This window comes from Suncus etruscus, chromosome 19 (assembly GCF_024139225.1).
Source record: "Suncus etruscus isolate mSunEtr1 chromosome 19, mSunEtr1.pri.cur, whole genome shotgun sequence".
Taxonomy (NCBI): Eukaryota; Metazoa; Chordata; class Mammalia; order Eulipotyphla; family Soricidae; genus Suncus; species Suncus etruscus.
The window spans coordinates 3,384,653-3,405,640 of record NC_064866.1 but is presented as its reverse complement, the minus strand read 5'-3'; the positions used below and the strand labels follow the sequence as shown (position 1 = coordinate 3,405,640).

General features: G+C 38.3%; 1 protein-coding gene across 2 annotated transcripts in view; it reads left to right on the top strand.

Moving 5' to 3' along the window:
• LOC125997457 (myomegalin-like) overlaps window positions 1-20,988 on the top strand; it is a 192,559-nt gene that overhangs the window by 11,845 nt on the left and 159,726 nt on the right. Inside the window, exons 2-3 of one of the 2 annotated variants that reach the window (XM_049765890.1) lie at window positions 8,708-8,763; window positions 14,947-15,098. In XM_049765890.1, coding sequence (XP_049621847.1) covers window positions 8,708-8,763; window positions 14,947-15,098 — 208 coding nt within the window. Of the gene's footprint in view, window positions 1-8,687; window positions 8,764-14,946; window positions 15,099-20,988 lie in introns of those variants that run through there. The other variant, XM_049765893.1, reaches the window with a different exon arrangement.

Sequence of the window (20,988 nt, the reverse complement as noted above, 5' to 3'; positions counted from 1 at the left end):
CTTTACTTGCAATTTCCCTTGTCTCTTCCTCTTCCTCTAAAAATTCTTTACTCAAAACCTTTGTTTCACTATCATGAATAAATGAAGATAAAGCTTGTATGTTTATTTTTATGTCCATTTTGTCAAATTTCCAAATCTTCTAAAAGAGGCATATCATTTTGCTTATTTAGCTTTGTTTGTTTGGCTGTGCACAGGGCCTACACCTGGCTCTGCATTCAGGAATCACTACTGGCAGGCTCAGGGGACCATATGCTAAGTTTAAGAAGTCTGTGGAAGTGCTGTATCCCATCTCTGGGAAATGTGAACCTAAAGCTGATTATGAATCTCAATATCTTGTCTGGCTCAGGGGATTCAGAGAAAAAAATTAGATAATTTATATGTGTTATCATCTTAGAGGGAAAAGTGAAAAAAAATACATATTGCCAAAAATGACTTCCTTTTTGGTAATTTTCCCCTAAAAACATCAGCAGAAATAATGCTCCTTATTTAGAATGAAGTTAACATAGGAGCAGAAGAAAACAGAAGAAAAAATCCTTGTAGAAACACAATGAAACTTAGAGCTTCCCAAATCTAGAGAGTGCTTAGTCACTTTTAGTGAATAGACTGCATTGAGTGAAAGATGTAATTGCAGTGTGTATTGCAGAAAGGCCAAGATTTCACAAAGGTGCTAATGATAGGTCTGGAAAAAAAATTGTAATCTTACTGTATTTAATAGACTTGTACTCTGCACCTGTGACTTTGACCTCATTTGCATTCAAATGTGTTTCTGGAATCCTTTCTCCAAAACGGAGGCATTTGAAAAATATTTGCAATAGAAAAGATATTCTCAGTGCCTCTCTTGACAAAAAAGATAAAAGTAAATCAATTAGAGTTTCAGGAGTTTCAGAGCTTGTACACTCATTCATAATCTTTCCTATTTTGATATTTTTCTCCCATCACCTTTTATGTCCAGTTAATTCTTTTATTATTTTTTTTTTCTGATAGGGATAGGGCCAAGTGTTGGCATAGAAGGGACTTGGGAAAGGTGTAAATATTTGGAGAGAGTTGGTTGGGAGATTAGGAAAGTAAAATAGTGAGTAAAACCCATGTGAGAAGTTCTTGCCTTTTAGAATTTCAATTTATTTCTTACATGGTATCTGTTATTTCAGCACTCAAAATAGTGAAGTGTTAGCTGAGTCTGTTGGGGATGAGTTAGTCTCCAAGAAACAAATTTGTTTCAGGATTCAGATCTTCATCCCATGCCCTTTAAATGATATGGCCCTTTTCACCTCATCTTCTCAGGGATCATTTCTATGGATTTCAGGCCAGTTTTTCAGAAGGCATCTAGAAAATGTGTGGGTTGAAAGATATTTGGAAAGGAGAAAATATTTGAAGTCACACAGTTTTCAAATTCAGACTTGACAGATATGATTTTGGGGAAATTACTTCATCTTAGAACTCTGCCATAGACATGACTCCAAGGGCAAATGTGTATATTTTGCCTGCAGGGGCCCTGAATTTGGTCCCTGGCATCATATGCTTTCTGGGATGCCACTGAAATGGACCCCTGAGCATCAGGTTGGGAGTAGTCCTGAGCAATGCTTGGTGTGGATCCAAAACAAAACAAAAAACAACTAAAGCGAAAACGAACAAATGGATTCTTGGGTACTTAAAAATGGTGATATCAGCATTGCGGACTTGAATACATTGTTGAAGATGCCCATTTAATGCAAGATCAGTGCTATGGAAAATTCCAGAGTAAAAAACTTGTCAAACTGCTAATTATGCACAGACAGTGTGGAGCTTGTTACCTGTATATCTCTTGGTTTCTAAGTTGGCACTCTTTGTGAAACTCTACCATTTAAAAATTCTCAAAGCCAAAGCTTCACACATTGAAGAAAATAGGTCAGAGCTTTCCATCTCACCCCTTAATGTCTGCAAGGATTAAATGCAGATATAAATGAAAATCTGAAAACTAAATATTTGAGCAGTAAAGATTTTAGAGATCTTTTTAGAAATACCTTTTGAACCAGAATCTAATAACTATCAGTGGCCTTTAGGAATATTTCTTAGACTTTCCTCCTCCTATCAAAACAGCATTAATGGCAATTTTTTCAATGCTCTGAATTTTTTTAAGTCTCATTGTTGCAACACATGACACATTGTGTATTTTAGACATTTGTATCTTGTACTTCACATGTTCATGAAATTGATGAGAAACTGTTAAAAAATAGCAGTTGAGGAGCAAAAATTTTCTAGAGGTAGTGCTAGCTAGCTTGCCAGGTTGACTTTCCTCCTAAGTATTATTGTATTTTTGTGGTGTTTCAGGAGAAAATCCTTATACATGGAAAGCTACTGCTCTACCTCTGAGCTTCTTCCTCATCCTGCCTTTTGAGTTTTTGTTTGTTTTTAAGCCACATCCATCAGTATTATGCACTTAGAAATTACTTCTGACTCAGGGGACCATAGAGGATGCCAGGAGTTGAACCCAAGTTTTCCACATCCAAGGCAAAAGTCTAGTTTACTGTGCTATCCCTTCGGCCTTTCTGCCTCCTGAATTTTTGTCTGTAACAAAAAAAATAATGCAACTTTGAGAGATGTAAAATGTGTCCTGGAGAAGATTTTATTCCAAGGCTTAACTATTATATTTAAAGGACACAGGGATATGGGTGGTGAAACAGTGCACCAGATGTGTGATTCTAGAATCGCTCATTGGAGGTGTTACCCAATACCAATGGGCAATAAAAAGTCACCATCCCTTTGAAATGTTCCCACTCAGATAGAAGGAGCAAGTCTTCAAGAGATTTAATAGATGATCAAGGAGGAAAAAGAAAGGATTAGATAGATAAAAGCTCCTTAAAAAATTTAAGGGTGACTTTAGTCCTGAGATGCTGATATCGCGTTCAAAGATTTGTTAGAGCAAAATCTTTATAATGGCCAAGTCGTATGATTATTCTCTTGTCTTGCTCATAAATAATATCATCCATTAACAGAGTATATTCCTCTTCTTAGTTCACAAATTAAACAAATGAAAAATTATAAAACAAAAACATAAAAAATGTAGTTTGAAAGGACTAGACTGTGAGTGTCTTATAGAAATTACCTTTCTGTAGATTTCATCATGGTGTAACCTTCGCTAAGGAAGGAGAAACCAGCTTCTACACCTTCCCTTAGGGTTCTGAGAGACCAAACTAGTGAGTTTGCTCCAATTTTGGAAAGAGGTTATATTAGTGGTTATTTTCCTACAAAGCAATGTGGAGGACCATGGATATTCCTAATATAATTAATTTTTATACTATCAAATTACTGGATGACATCATTAGCAGTTTAACAAAACCAATTTCAGTGTATAACAAATGACTTTCGTGGAAACAGTTATTTCTGATCATTCTCAACTTAATAATCCTAGAAAATGGCGGAACAAAGTAGTAATAAGGAATATTGTGTTGATACATGAGTTCACTATCTTTTGATTATTTATCAGCAAAAAAATATAGCTAGTATGTGTCAAGAAATTAAATGATAAACAAGTGGTGGGTAGGTTGTACTTGGAGAATGTTTGGTTATTCAAATTTGGCAAATTTCTTGGAAAAATTTAAGTAGTATAATTTTAGTGGGATTGTTATCAGTGATGACAGACTAATGCAAGAAGAAGATATGGAGTATAAGACTAACTGAAGAAACTAGTGTAAATTTGTACAGGAAGAAACATTAAGTAAGGTATCTTGGGAAATATTAGCTATGTACATCTGTGGAGGAGTTAACCTGGTGAACCAAATACTCACTAGCTAAGCATTAGTCATTCATGGGTTGAGGTTTAAAAATATCCAGAAGAGTTGAATGTGAGAAACTGGGACAAAGAAATACAAGATTTTTTCCCCAAATTTTGGTATTAGAAAATAATTTGCTATTGATATATACTATGATTGTAAGTGTATGTATATAAGTGGAGAATGGTTTGGCATCTATCTATGCTATCCCCCAAATATCAGCATTATTTTTATCTAATGTTACAAATTGCAATCCCTCAGACATATGGCCAGAGTTTTTTCTAAGGGAGCATCAAATTCATTTTTAACCTTTGGAGGAGCTGAATGAGCCCCACTCTCTGACATTTAGAAAGGAAACTTGAGCTGTTAAGTGAGTTAAAGTGATTTTTAAAAATTCTCATGAGAGATCATAATATGCCCATTAACTCATTGCCCATCCAAAGTGACCTTTCCTCCCTTCCGTTTATTGATTTATATGGGCCAGACGGTTAGCTCATAGTGGGTATGGATTGGCTAGAGAAAATGAAGTTTCTCCTGGGATTCATATGCATCCTTTACATCTGTAATATGAAATCTTTGGAGAAAGGGGGTTTGAATGAGATCATGTCTAGAGAGCTCCCCATGCATTTGGGCAGTATTCAACCTGGTTTTATTTTTAAGAATCTATTAAGAGTAGAATTGATCACTATTGCAAGAAACTATAGAAAGACCCACACTTTCTTTATAAATATTTAGGGGAACTGGAGTCCTAAGTAATTTATTAGCAGCTTATCAAAAATTAATAAATTGGGGCCAGAGCAGTGGTGCAAGTGGTAAGGTGTCTGCCTTGCCAGCTCTAGCCTAGGATGGACTGTGGTTCAATCCCCCAGTGTCCCATATGATCCCTTAAGTCAGGGGCGATTTCTGAGCGCATAACCGAGAGTAATCCCTGAGCACCAAGAGATGTGGCCCAAAAAACAAAAACAACAAAATAGTGTTCACTACCATTTATAGATTGATTATTGGGGCCAGAGAGATGGCACAGCTGTAGGGCATTTGCCTTGCACGCAACTGGCCCAGGACGGACTGCAGTTTGATTCCCGACTTCCCATATGGTCCCCCAAGCCAGGAGTGATTTCTGAATGCAGAGCCAGGAGTAACACCTGAGCGACACCGGGTGTGTCCCTCCAAAAAATAGATTATCTATTGCAGCACCTCTTAAACTGTTTTCACTTCTGTCCTCTTTCCACAAGAGACATCTTAATGCAATTCTGGGCATATAGGTATAAAATTATGTAAACAAATGAGACATTTGTTAATAAATAGTAACAAAATTTATTTTAAAATAAAATCTGGGATGTTTTTGATCTACATATTTAGTTACCTATATGGGAGTGCAACACACTATTTAAGAATACAGGATCTAGGGGCCAGAGAGATAGAATGAAGGTAGGGCATTTGCCTTGCATACAGAAGGACGGTGGTTCAAATTCTGGCATCTCATAGGTCCTTCGTGCAAGCCAGGAGCAATTTCTGAGCATAGAGCCAGAAGGAACTGCCAGGTGTGACCCCCCCCCCCCAAAAAAAAAGAATATAGGATCTATACCAAATGTGTCTTTTTTTTTTTTTTTTTTTTTTTTTTGTGGGCCACATTCATCAGTGCTCAGGATTTACTCCTGGCGCTGTCTTCAGGGATCACTCCTGGAAGGCTTGGGGGACCATATGGGTGCCTAGGATCAAAACTGTATCAGCCACATACAAGACAAATGCTTTACGCCAGGGGTCTTCAAACTTTTTAAAGTGGGGGCCGGATTACGGTCCCTTAGAGAGCTGGAGGGCCGGACTCTATGAGCTATTAATTCCTACTCACACTGCACATATCTTATATAAATAAAATGAAAACCATTTATAAATAAACAGATCACGCACCAGTATTTCAATGGGAACTGTGGGCCTGCTTTTGGCTAATGAGATGGTCAATGTCCGGTTCCCTATTTGTCACTGCCAGCCGTGACAAGTGATGCAAGTGGGCATCAGTTAATCTTGATCTGGTTGGGGATTGCAGATGTTCCGTTCTTGAAAAAGTCTGTTCACAGGCATAAGTGCTACCAAAGATGGTGACCATTTTGAGTTGATGGTTCCTGATATTTGGATATACACTGAATGTGTATGCTGGCAGGTATCTTGGCAACCAAACAGCGCTCACTGCTGGCGGGCCGGATCAGACTCCTCTGCGGGCCGCATGTGGCCCGTGGGCCGTAGTTTGAAGACCCCTGCAGTGATAGATGAATGGCAATGTTATATGAATAACAAGCTACTTATGACAAATATAATCACCTAAGTCTGAACTAAACCTATGAATTCTATCCAGTGCATGAATATCTGTGTTCAATAGAAGCTTTTCCCCACAGATTTTTTTAAAATGTTCTGATTAATAGGTTCAATAAATAATAGATTTATCTCTTGTACTGTTCACTTGTTAAGATAGATGTTTAATGAGAAGTGGAGAAAATTAAAGGTGGAGGGTGTGGAAAAAACCACAAGCTGTAAATTTATTTGTGAATAATAAATCACCAGGTGGTCTGTGTTGTTCAATGTTCTTGGCCTAATGCTTTCATGTCCATCTGGAACTTAGCAAATTGGAAATTGATGCCAAGATTTAGCCCTGAAGCAGAGAAGAGCATCACTAATTTCTAAATAATTCTAGGCAATCCTGCCCCTTGTGACTACTTTTGACTTTATGAAGAGAATCCTTTTTTTTTTTTTCACAGTAATCATATTTATAGAGTCAATTCTAGTGGATATAATGGTTTGGGGTAAATTATACAATTATTTATAGCTTAAAGTTTGATAAATCAGAGTAGTTAGTAATTAAGTAGAGAGCCTCTATGATCAAATTACCATGGTTTAAGTAAAAAAGAGAATCTTTCTTGGGGCTGGAGAGATAGCATGGAGGTAAGGTGTTTGCCTTTCATGCAGAAGGTCATTGGTTTGAATCCCGGGGTCCCACATGGTCCCCTGAGCCTACCAGGAGCAATTTCTGAGCGTGGAGTCAGGAGTAACCCTTGAGCACTGCTGGGTGTGACCCCCCCCCCAAAAAAAAGAGAATCCTTCTTAACCTGTGCCTATAGAATTCTTTTAGGAACACCTTAGGAATAATATCTAACGATTTGAGGAAGAAGCTAGATATTGAAAGCATCTCTGTTTTGGTCATTATTTCTGCCCTCCAATCCAGCTATTCTGATGTCAAAACACTAGCCAGCCCTTTTTAAACATTTGTCACTCTTGGGGCTGGAACGATAGTACAGAGGTAGGGCTCTTGCCTTGCACATGCTGACCCAGGATGGACCTGGATTCAATCCCTGGAATCCCATATGGTTTCCCCAAAGCCAGGGGCGATTTCTGAGCTCATAGCCAGGAATAACCACTGATTGTCACCAGGTGTGACCAAACAAACAAACAAACAAACAACAAAAACATTTGTCACTCTATTGATCTTTCTAAGTTATGAAGAAGCTCTAATGGCTAAATGCGTACCAATGCCTACCAAATGGCCTCAGAAACTCTATCAATCAGCTCTCTTTTCTGTCTTCTTTCTTGTTCCACTTATCTTATTTTCTTCTACATACCACTTGCTCATGAAATCAAGCCTCTCTGGCTTTTATTGGCCCTTTGCATGGTCTTCCTCTGGATATGTCCCCAAACATTTCCCTTATGCTTCTTAGAGAAGCCTTGTGGGCTGACAATTGTGATCCTTTTTTTCCATTCTTAGCTTCTAGCACTAACTTTTTTCACTTCCTATTTGATAGATGCAGTCTTTAAAAGACAACTCTATAGTGTGTTCAGTTAATACATGTATGCATATAATACATATCAGCAGATGCATATATGTATATATACATATTCTTTTTTATTTGGGAGGCCACACCCAGAAGTGCTCAGATTTTACTCTGGCTGCGCTCTCAGAAATCACTCCTGACAGGCTCAGAGACCATATGGAATACTGGAGTTCTATTAGCAGTGTGTAAAGGCAAATGCTCCACCTGCTGTGCTATCTAACTCTGGCCCCTTGGTTGATATTCTGTTTTGGATCTGGGGTGATGAATCTCTGTGCTACAGAATACGGTTTATGGTGCCAGTGATGGAACGCAGGGCCATTACAAGAAAGACACTATTCTAACCCTTGAACTCTCTTCCCAGACCTACTCTAATATTTTTAGTAATATTTCTCCTTAGTTGCTACTGTATTTTTCACTGATTAGCTTCTCCTTACTATTACATTCCCTCAGTGCAGGCATTTTTATCTATTTATTTCACTTTTGTGTTCTTGGAGCTTAACTCAATGTTAAAAACCATATTAGCATTTTTTTTATACATTTGGAGTTTTTTTCCTCCTATGTGTTAGGGATGGTGGTATTTACTATGTTGGAAGATAAATCACCTGTTCCTGAAATGTGTTTTCTTTTCAACATTTCCACTAGTGCATTTTGTCTATTTCCTAAACCAATCTTAAGCTTTGTACTTCTACCTTTACTGTTTTTTCCTTAATGAAAACAATCACAAACTTTTGCTTTCACGATTCACTTTAAGTCTCTTCAGGCAATATTACTCAACAGTTATACTGATTTGTCTAAAATCTTAATATGACCATTTACTTCCTGTCTCTTACTTAATTCACCAATGGTTTCCTACTCCCTTTCATTCAAAGTAAAATGCTCTCTTCATTTTTCTTCATAGAACTGATCATGAGAGTAATTTATTACTTGGGGAATAGTATGTTCAAAAGCTGTACACATTGAAGATAAGAACCCTTCCTTTCTCTGTCTCTCCATAACTTTACATAGAAGGAAATTGTTGAATATTTGTGGAAAAATAAATGAAGACAGAATATAGATATCTTGTAGCTTCAGGGATTTGGGTACAGGGGGATTATGTGAAGGTGATATTTCAATTAATTAAATGTGTGTTTCTTTCCACAGAGATTATATTGAAGAGGAAGATGGGGAGATGGTGCCCAGAACAAATCAGGCAACAGGTAAGGAGGAATGAATCTTGTCTTGCAAATTTTCTTGTCTTCTTGCTTAACATAGTTTCATTTAATTATGTGGCATATAAATTAATCTGGGAAAATACTTCAGATTTTTAGAGAACTTACAAATTTGCACGTAGATTCCCTATCTTTTTAGTACATTTTGTGAATCATGTCTAAAATACTTTGGTAAACATTTCAGACATTTTTGGAATTGCTTTTGGGCCACACTGGTGAGAGCTCAGGGAGCTGACCACTCCCAGTTCAGTGTCGGGAGTTTCTCCAGAGTAAATCCTGGTGGTGCCAGGAAACAACAAGGGATTCTCACATGGAAAAGAATGTACTTTAGGGGCTGGAGCGGTGGTGTAAATGGTAGGACGTTTGCCTTGCACGCGCTAACCTAGGACGAACCATGGTTCAATCCCCCGGCGTCCCATATGGTTCCCCAAGCCAGAGGATTTCTCAGTGCATAGCCAGAAGTAACTCCTGAGCGTCACTGGGTGTAGTCCCAAAAAACAAAAATGAACAACAACAACAACAACAACAACCAAGCAAATAACTTTAAAAAAAAAAAAAGGCACGTTAGCTGAGTTCTTGCGTCCATCAAGTCTAGTGGTGCTAGGAACCCTTCTGGTATACATGGTGTTAGTGGTTACAATGAAACTCAGGGTCTCTGCATATGCCCAACCATTTCAGCTATTTCCCTAGTCCCAGGTCAAAGAAATCTTCATAATACTATTACAGATATACTTTATTTTTTTAGCTTATCTTCTTTTATAGCAGAGACTCCCAAACTTACTTGGTCTACTGCCCCATTTTTAGAAAAAAATAAAATCCTCTGCCCACTAAAAAAGTACCTCTTTCTTTGAAGGGGATGGGTTTAGGATTTAGAATACACTCAGCTGTTTTTGAGAATCAATCCAGATCTAAGGGTCAATATGGTATCGTGAAACCAGTCTGGCCACACACAAGACAAATTTCATTTTTTGCTGTATTATCTCTCTGTTCCCAAGTCAAGTTCCTTTAAGTGGATGAATAGAAATCTCCTCTAGCCTGCCAAACCCTGCCCCAAATCTTATTACTGCCATATAGTGAATTATTCCAGTTTTCCATTTAAAAAATATTATTGCTTATACTGTGCACCAGAAAAAAAATAAAACTAACATTTCTGGTCCTTTTAAGTTTTCACAAATTGAGGATTACTTGGGGTTGAAATTACCATTAATTGGGCCAGAGCTATAATACAGTGGGTCAGGCAATTGACTTGCAGGCAGCTGACCTGAGTTCAATCCCCGCATCCTATATAATTCTAAATTTAATCCAAAATACCATTACAGATAGAGCTATCTAAAGACATTTCATTGTGAGTAAAGCATTTAAAAATTTTTTTAGTCACTGTGAAATGACAAAATAACTCATTAATTGCATTTGAGGTCTACAAAGTTTAAACACCTTTTCCACTACCAGTGTCCATTTCCCTCGACCAATGCCCCCACCTCATTCCAATTTGCCTCCCACCCACCCAATCTGCCTCTATGAGGGGCACTTTTTATTTGTTTGTTTTTGTTTTGGGGCCACACCCGGTGACACTCAAGGGTTACTCCTGGCTATGCACTCAGAAATCGCTCCTGGCTTGGTGGTCCATATGGGATGCCTGAGAATGAACCCAGGTTCATCCTGGATCAGCCATGTGCAAGTCAAATGCCCTACCTCTAAACCACCGCTCCAGCCCCATATGAGGGCACTTTTAAAGTATATAAGTTTTTACACTGTGATTTACAGTACTGTTGTTGATAGTTTCATACATGCCACTTTGCTACCTTTCAGCGCGACCTTCTTTCTCCTCCTGATTGGAAACTTCCATCCACCATAATCTTGGCTTCATCCTTTTCTTATCTCCCAACCCCTTCAAAGTAACTTATTTCCTATTAAAGATACAGCATGCATCAGCATCTCTGCTGGGTCATATCATTTTGACAGACATGAAAGGGTTTACTGAAGACTAAAACATTTTCTGAGCATATGACACAGCAAAAGATTAGAGAGAGCAGTTTTCTCTGAATTTGGGACTGGAGATATTAGGTATTTTTAGATAAGAAAAATGGAGCCGGCGAGGTGGCGTTAGAGGTAAGGTGTCTGCCTTGCAAGCGCTAGCCAAGGAAGGACCACGGTTCGAACCCCGGTGTCCTATATGGTCCCCCCAAGCCAGGGGCAATTTCTGAGCGCTTAGCCAGAAGTAACCCCTGAGCATCAAACAGGTGTGGCCAGAAAAACACACACACACACACCAAAGAAAAAAGCTATATTGGAACAATTCTGTTTATCATCATTACTTTTTGCTTAATTTTTGTGTGTATCATCATGACTCATGAATCTTAGTCTTTTCCCCTCTTCCCTTTTTCCCCAGTCTCAGCAACTTCCTTTTCCCTCGAATCAGAGTTTCCTTGTCTCCACACATGGCAATAACTTTAATATTTTCCTTTGTCTCAGAAATATTTTCTTTTTTAAAAGATGAAATATAGTTTAGATGGGATAGTAGTAGGGTAAGGCACTTACCCTTGTGTAGACTGTCCAATTTATATTTCTGGCACTACCAGTGGTTACCTTGAACAGAGCCAGGAATAGACCCTGTACCCCAACTCTACCCCAACCCCAAGAGACTATATATAGTGCCTGCAACAATTTTTCTCATTTCCCTAGATTTCTTGATAATATTACAATGGGTAGTACATAATACTTCCCTGTGATTTTAATTTTTATTATTTTTTATTTCTTTAATTTTAATTTTTTTGGGGGGTTTTGGGTCCCACCTGGCAGCACTCAGGGGTTACTCCTGGCTTTATGCTCAGAAATTGCGCCTGGCAGGCTCAGGGGACCATATGGAATGCTAGGATTCGAACCACTGTCCTTTTGCATGCAAGGCAAACTCCCTACCTCCTTGCTATCTCTCCGGCCTCTCCTGTGATTTTTAGAACAAAACATTGAAGCAGAAAAACACTGCCTTTGGGGGAACTTTTAGCTTGCCTCTTCCTCATTCTCTTCCTCCCCTTCCTAGCTCAATTGCAAGAGATTATGTTTTTGTTTGGCTTTCAAAATGTTCACCTTCACCCTATCTTCAGATTTTTCACTCTCTTTAGCAGAGTTCTCTTTCCTGTGCATATGCAAATTATGAAATATTGTTTCAAGTATCTTGGGAACTTTTCTTTTAGGCATCATGATTTACAATTCTGTTCATGATAGGGTTTCATGCAAGCAATATTCCAATACCACAGCATTTATCAAAATCTATTTCCCTTTTATCATGATCCCTGTTCCCCCATCCTTCATTGAACACCCTTCTCCCCCTATTCCAGCTGATTTTATCTCAGTTTTGTAGATCAGTTCTCAGGTTCTATTGCCTTTGGGATAATTTTTTTTATTTTCTTACTGCATTTCTTTATATTTCACACAAGAGATTATTTTGTATCTTGTCCTCTTGTCTGACTTCAGAATCAGCATGATACCTTCCAGATTCCTACATGTAGTGAAAAATTGCAGAATATGTCTTTTTTTTTTAAAAAGAAAGTCGTATTCTGTTGTGTATATGTTTTAAAGTTTCTTTGTCCAGTTTTTTATTCTTGGACACTTGGGTGATTGCCAGATTGGGGTTATTGTGACTGGTGCTGCAATGAACATAGGATCACAGATATCTTCTCATCTCCGAGTAATGTTTTGGAGACCATGTGATAGATGTCAAGAAAGAGTTGCTGGGTCTATGGTAATTTAATTCTTAGGAGTGTTTTTTAGGGAGGTGGGTCTGGAGATTCTGATGTTATGACCTTTCTACCAAGATGCATAAAGAAAGGGAGGGGACAGGGACTATTCAACACAATGAAGTTTGCCTTTTTATGTTGATGATTGTTTCTTTTGACTAGCAGAGGCTTTTTAGTCCCATTTATTTCTTCTTTCATTGTCTACGAATATGTTGTCACAATTTTCAATGATAGCCAAGAATATGGAAGGAAAGAAAAAAAAAGAAGAGGAAAGGGAAGGTAGGAAGGAGGGAAGGAAGAAGTAAAAGAAAGTGGTAAAAAAGGAAGAAAGTAGTGAAGGAAAAGCGGAAGAAAGGAAGGAAGGAGGGATGAAAAGATGAAGGAATGCAGAGGGAGTGTGGGTATAAAGTAATTAAGGGAAAGGAAGAAAGAAAAAAAAAAGGAAAGGAGTACATGATGATATGTTTGCCTCTTAGTTCCTTATAGCCTCCCATGTGTTTATGTCTCCATCTAATTCACTTTTCCTTAATGAGGCATAAAATAATCCAGAACCTATTTTGGATGCAATTATTGACTTTCACTTACCCTGATGCTGGCTGTGTAGTTCAATGTATTGTGCTGGTTTTTACTGATGAACAACAAAGTTCAGGTTCATTGATAAAGATTCGTTGTTTTCTTCTGTCAACCAAGATCAGATGTATTTTTCTATATTTTTATTTTAACCTTCTTCCTTCAATTATTTTTCCTTTGAGCCATAGCGGTAATGCTTGGGATTTTTCCTGGCTCTGCACTCTTAAAAAATGTATTTTTTTATTTAAGAACCGTGGTTACAAAATTGTTTATGGTTGAGTTTCATACTCTTCACCAATGAACATTTCCCTCTACCAATGTCCCCAGTTTTCTTTCCACCCACCCTCTCCTGCCAGCCTCTAAATCTGCATTCTCTTGACTGACTCTGGTGTGCCTGGGATTGAAAAGCAGGTCCACTGCATGCAAGACAAAGTCCTTATTTGCTGAACTACCACTCTAGCCCTCTCCGTAACCCCATGTCCTCCTGAATTCAAGACCCTCTGTGTACTGTGCTTGAAGAAACACATATTTTATCCTTCCACATGTTTCTTCTTCGAGGCTGGCAAAAGGTTTGCAGCAGCTTAGTTTTTACTAGCTTTTCCCAAAACAGAATTGTTCTTGGTTAATGAGATGCTGTTATCTTTGCCCCTTGCCTGTTTATTCCTGACTGTTCCAATCCTCTTCAGTGCTTAAACAACACAATATTACACACATAATGTTAGGAAGGTCTGTTGGAAAGGTCAGGGAATTTGTAACTTTCTAACCAAGCACATTTTCTGAATTTTTCTTTACTCATGAAGTGGATCTTAAAAATCACATTAATCTCTTTTTGTGTTCCTGTAATTTTATAAAAAAAATATAAATAAAAATAATGTGAAACTATCTTATAATCTGGAATGCTTGCGAATATTTACTACCTGTAAATATTTAGAATATTTACTACCTGTCCCCATATTAAAAAAAAATAAACTTTCCCCCTCTGGTGTTAAAAGCAACCAGTGATCTCTTATTTCTCACAAACATATGGCATTTCTTCTGCTGTCACCTTGCATCACCCCCAACGCTGCAAACTTCTGACAGCTTGATGGAGGCTGTGGGTCCAAGATTTATCTCAAGGGTCTGGTAGGGGGTACAAGAGGATAATTGTGTCTTTCATGTGCTATGTCTAAAACTCACTTACGGGCTTAGTCCTTATCATGTTTTAGTACAGGAGATTGCTAGGCCTATCAAGATGCAAGAGGTGGAACAAAAGTGCATGGTCCAGAGTAATAGTATAAAAGGTAGGGCTTTTGCTTTGCATATGGTTGACCTGGGTATGATATCCGGTGCCCTTTATGGTTCTCCAACCCCCAAATGGAGTGATCCCCAAGCACAAAGTCAGAAGTAAGTTCTGAGAACCTCTGGGCATCACCCTAAATCTCCTACCCTCCTCAAAAGAAAGATGAGTCCCAGTTCTTGATGGGAGGAGCAGCAGCATTATTTACATGGCCATGAGAACATGAGCTACGCCATCCAGCATTGGCTAATTTATATGAACTGTTTTTTTTAAATAAACTATTTATTTATTGGTTATTTTTTGGGCCATGCCCAGCAGTGCTCAGGGGACACTCCTATTTTCTGCACTCAGAAATTGCCCCTGGCAGGCTGAGGACCATCTGGGATACTGGGAATCGAACCGGGTCCTTCCCAGGTCGGCCGCATGCAAAGCAAACACCCTACTACTGTACTATCTCTCCGGCCCCTGTTTTTATGTAGCCTAGAATTGATGTCCATTTTGCAGAAGCCAAATACTACTGGAATGCACAGGTTAGAATGATTATACTGCAATAATTATATATACTTTTGGGCCATTTTGTTTCATTGGCAGCTTTTCTTTGTGACACCAAAGACCGAGGACCTCCAGAACAAGCGCAGAGCTGGAGAAGGAGGGAAAAGTTCCCTTTTGAACAGGCAGATTCTATGAGAGCTTTTGAGAAAGCCCCTCAAGTGCAAACCCAGGCTCTTCGAGACTTCGAGAAGGTAAGTCACCTCGGTGGATAACTGTGGTTCCAACTGGAAGCAAGACCATGACTTAGTGATGTTTTATGCAAATGCGAACCCTTGGCTGGCCTAGCTGTGGGCATTTATGACATGTGGGTGTTTACTTAAAACAATTCTTATTTAGAGCTTCGTGAACACATCCATTCAGTGAGTTATTGTTAGGTTGGTGCTGAAGGAGTCAGTCAGGATGACTGTGTGATGCCAAGGATGGAACCGGGGCCATCAGCAAGGCAAGCACGCATGCAGCCCTGTGAGATATTCCAGGATCTGTGTAGGTATGTCTTGTAAGACTATATATTTCAGAGCTGGCATTATAGCCATTGTAATGTCTCAAAATGCATGTGCCAATGCAGTCGGTGTTTGGGTAGGATGCTTGCCTTTATATGGCCGTGCCTGGGTTCAATCTCTGGCATTTCATAGAGGACCCAGGAACTGCAGCATTTCATACAGTGCCCAAGAACTTTCAGGAGTAATTCCTGAGTGCAGAGCCAGGAGTAATTACTGAGCATTGCCAGGTATGGCCCCCCAAAACAAACAAACAAAAAGACCCAATAATTATATGGCCTGTTTGTTATATGCTAAGGATTCTGGTTCACATGCAGTTGGATACAGCAACTGTTATGTCTTGCCATTTAGTTATGTCATTAAAAAGTGTTAATAAAGGCTGAAGAGATAGCACAGTGGTAGAGCGGTTCCAGGACGGACCTAGGTTCGCTTCCCAGCATCCCATATGGTCCCTCGAGCTTGCCTGGAGCGATTTCTGAGCTCAGAGGCAGGAGTAACCCCTGAGTGCCACTGGGCGTGACCCCCACCGAAAATTAATAAGAAACCATTTGGTTTATTTCTCAGATAAATTTTCAGGAAATGTATCTATCTATTTTATTTATTTATTTATTTTGGTTTTGGGGTCACACCTGGCAGCATTTAGGGGTGTTACCTCTATACCTATCTGCAGTGTGAAGTGGTTCACAATTTGCTTCTGAACAAGAATATGCATTGTTCTAAATTTCTCATTCAGCTTTTAAACTGTTCTGTCCTGATAAGTTTAATCTTATGTTGGGGTAAGAGTCAAATTCTTGATAATATAGTCTCCCTGTGCCCTGTATTGATCTCAGGAACTCTGTATCTTCAAATTCATCTGCTGAAGACCCAAATTCTTATACTGCTGTGTGCTAAAAAAAAAATGAAAAAGCTCTTTATTGCCCCCTGGGGGTAACCTGGGGATGAGGCCACTTTGTGTTTCATTCATAAACTTTCTTAGACTTTTGATATAAAATAATAAAGTGACATAAACATTTTATAAAGACAGTACTGACATAGCTTCTTGTACCAATTTGTGAAATAAATATTTTACTAAGACCTACTGAACAAAGTGTATTTCAAGTAACAAGTTCCTGACACTGAAACAATCTGCTATTTGTAGATTTTTTTAATTTTTAATTTTTATTTATTTTTTGTTTTTTGGGGGGGGGCACACCCGTTTTGATGCTCAGGGGTTATACCTGGCTAAGTGCTCAGAAATTGCCCCTGGCTTGGGGGAACCATATGAGATGCCGGAGGATCGAACCACAGTCCTTTCTTGGCTAGCACTTGCAAGGCAGACACCTTACATCTAGTGCCACCTCACCAGCCCCTATTTGTAGATTTTTAAAAAACAGCTGCAACTGATTTTAAATAAACATGTATCTCTGACACCACCAAAAGTATTTACTGACAGGGCCGGAGCGGGTAGACAATTTGCCTTGCAGGCAGAGGAACCAGTTCAATTCTGCCAGGAGCTATTTCTGAGCACAGATCCAGGAGTTATCTCTGAGTGCCACCAGGTGTGGCCCCCAAACCAAATATATATATATATATATTTGTCACAGAAATATTAAATGACTTTGAAGACTAATTCTCTGCGGAGTCCTGTAGGATTAGTGGTGGATGCTAGAGTGCTAAAACTAACATAGTCCCTTTTTTCACTTGTGCATCTCCTGCAATGGAGAAAGAGTTCTTCTACCGATTACTGTAGATTAGTTCTTACTTTATAATATTGGTAACCACTGATACAAAGCAAACTAGGTTACAGAAGAAATATCGATTGAATATCCTTTGGGAGAGCACCACCCCAAACAAGATCTGGGAACACTTTCCAGTAGTTCTTAGCCAACCCAGAATTTTATCCTTCAATTGTCGACTCCCAAGCAACAGCAAAGATCTTAATAAAAAATGATGATAATTATATCATTATTCTAGAGTGAAATCTTCAAATTAAAGCCAATAAGCGTTCTTTTCTCATGATAAAAGAGTTTTACCACCAAGCAGTGGGAGGGTGGAGGGGAAGAAGGAAGAGTTGGCTAGAGGTAACAAAGGGCAGTTGGACATTGGTGGGCAGGTTTGGGAACTTCAGCTTTGATCATAGGTAGTAACTTCGTTTATCAAAACAATGATAGTTGACCATATGTAGTTACCTTGTAGTCATGTTATCCCCAAACATTCAATGTAATATCAATGTAAGTTAAGACATCACTTGAAGAGAAATTAAATCCATTCAAAGAAGAATTGATTCACAGTATAAAAGAATCCTGACAAATGGAATTTGATTTGTCATTTAATGCTCCCCCAGGAAAGGGTATCATAATAAAAAAATATTGGGCATGTTTCTAAGGGATTGCAATTTGTAACATCAGATAAAAATAATGCAAAGACTGTGGGCCTACCATAGATAGATGCCAAGCCAGTCTCTACTCATATTTAAATATTTACAATATTAATATATGGCGGTGAATTATTTTGTATGTAAAATATTGCTAATCTAATGGCCTATTGGGATTTACACACATTTTACTTAAATAACCCAGAGGCCTGACAATGGATAAGTGGCTAAAGAAACTGTGGTACAACTACACAATGGAACACTATGAAACCGTCAGGAAAAATGAAGTCATGAAATATTCCTATACAGGGATGGACATGGGAACTATTAGGCTGAGTGAAATAAGTCAGAGGGAGAGTGATAGACAAAGAACAGTCTCACTTATCTATGAGATTTAAGCATTTTTGATGGGTTCAAGTACTTTTCTGGATTTCTGTCCCTACCCACCAATACAACTGAACTCCCTTGTTTCTAATTGTCATAGAGCTTTGTGGGTGGTGACAGTTGAGTTTTTTTTTTTTTTTGGTTTTTGGGCCACACCCGGTAACGCTCAGGGGTTACTCCTGGCTATGTGCTCAGAAGTTGCTCCTGGCTTGGGGGACCATATGGGACACCGGGGGATCGAACTGTGGTCCGTCCAAGGCTAGCGCAGGCAAGGCAGGCACCTTACCTTTAGTGCCACCGCCCGGCCCCGACAGTTGAGTTTTAAATTTATAATTAATTGAAGACTAATCTGATTTGCTTTTGACTTTTATTTGTTATTTGTTATTGACTACTGATTGCAATCTGTTATATCTTTTTCCATGTCTCTGTAATGATACTTTAGTGGTACAGGCATGTAGATCTAGTTTCTCCCATAATATGTTTTTTATGAAGAAATTTGGGACAGAATTAAAACCTGCCATTTTCCTCCATTCATTAGTGTGTGGGGTGAGTGAAGTAGAATAAACATTGTTCTAGATGTCATTGTGACCACTGAAGCTACCTGGCACACTTGACTGGCTTCAGAAATGACTTAGTTTGTGTGGTCCATAGGGCTGTTGGCAGGATGAATTTAGGGTTATGTTGTCTTCCCAAAGTCTGGAGACTTGGGGAGGTTTCCCAGAACTGGATCAGTTAGAAAAGTAGGATACAAGTCCCCCAGGACACAGCTGATTAGATTTATAGATGGCCTTAACTAGTTAGGATTAAAGAAGGACGAGGTGGAATTGATCCAAATGACACTTCTCAAAGGCTGTCTTTCTGATCCTCCGATCACAAAACATGTATCCAGTCTGTAAGGACTTTGAGGTCAAAATATATCTCTTTTCCATCATTTTCTACCCTTTAGAATGTAGCATAATTCTAGTAAAATAATGCTAAATAGCAATAGTATTGAAGTTGTGGTATTTGATTTGATTTGTCTTTCCTCAAGATGCTATCTACTCACTGAATGTTTTTTACAGAATGTATTTCGCAGTAAGTTTTGAGGTGTTTATGTGTATTGATTAGTTTGTGTGGGAACCAAGAAAAATAGATTTCTTTTTGGTGTTAAGTTCAAAGAGGACAATTTTATACCAAAATTATCATGAAAAATTATAAATGTATGGCAAAAGAAAGATGCAAAGACCTTTTGAAATAATTTTAAGGCTCCTATAGAAGATGATAGTACATATTGAAACAAGATCAAATGTATTAAATGTTATTTCATAGGCAATTTTATTATTGTTTATTATTTTAGTTTTTCATATTCATTTTTATAATTAATAAAATAGGTATTATTATCCCATCTATTGAAACTGTAAAGCAACCAAAAACTCAAATAAATTGTCAAAAGTTTTATAGAAATAAAGTGGTAGAGTCAAGTCAACTCCAGTAAATAAAATATTCTTGGGAATTTGACAGAATCTGTCAAAGGAGAAATTACATTGGTGGAATATATACCATTTTATTTTAAATATAGACTCAATCTGGCCAAGGCTATGGAAAAGTCAGAGAGGTGTAGAAATGGAGAAGGGGGTGCTATTGTTGTAGAATTCAGAGGGTGCTTCCACTGTTTTTTTTTCCCTCTGTACATGGTTTCAAATAATGCCTTCTTTAACATGAACATTTGAGCAAAACCAGTCGCTATGTTTGTCTAATTATAGTCTGCAGCCAGCTCTCCTTGGCAGTCAGACAAAATCCAACCACAGTTGAGTCAGCGTGACTGGCAAATCTTTCTCCTTCGATCTTGAAGTCTGTGGAGAGTATGGAGGAGGGGGTGGCATAAAAAGAGCTTTCTTCCTTTTTGGCATCACAAAAAAGCCTTTGAGATGGGGTAATGAGTATATATGGAGCCAGGAGTTGATCCCATGATGGTATGCTTCAAGGATGAAGAAAGCCTGAATCTCTTAGGCCACGGGAATTCCCTTTCTTCCCCAATGCTTACTGTGCCTATGCAAAAAAAAAAAAAAAAAAAAAAGTGGGGGGGACACCAAACCCTACCACTCCAGCACCCATACTTTTTCTTGTTTTGTTTTGATTTGTTAGTTTTTGACTTTATTTTCCTTCTCTTTGTTCTTCCACTTTTCTCTTTTTCACACTTGTGGTTATTATTTAGAGATTTATTTTTATTTTTATTTGCCTGGTCCATTATTTTTTTTTCTTCCATTTTTTTTTCTTTTTTCCTTTCTTTTTTTGGTAGTTGTCACCAAATTTTTTCCTCCCCTTTTTCTTATCCTTTTTATCTCCAATGACGGTGGAATGTATGCTCAATCTACAACGAACTGTAAAGTGGAGACCAGTTGCACTGGCATACTGGGAGGTAGAGGAGGGAGATGTGGGATGCATACTGGGAATAGGGGCGGAGGGAGGACAGCATTGGTGGTGGGAATGCCCCTCATTCATTGTCACTATGTACCATAAATGATGCGGTGAAAGATTTGTAATGCACTTTGGTCACAATAAAAATTAAAAAGAAAAAGAGCTTTCTTCCTTTTATGAAAACCTGTCTTTATGAATTGAACAAAGTTGGAAATACTAAAAGTCACAGTGGCTACCAACCGAAATTTAGGCTCCCAGTCCCAATTCAAATGAATCCGAATCATATAACTTTAGGTTCAGAAATAAATACGTGTGTTTCTTGAGTGTTTCTCTAGGATTATGGCTCTGGAAAATGAATCTGACTGGAAAAATGCATTTTTATTTATAAAATGTTATGTATGCTCCATGAACAACATTGCTATAAGCATTTTAGATTTTTGTGGCGTTTTG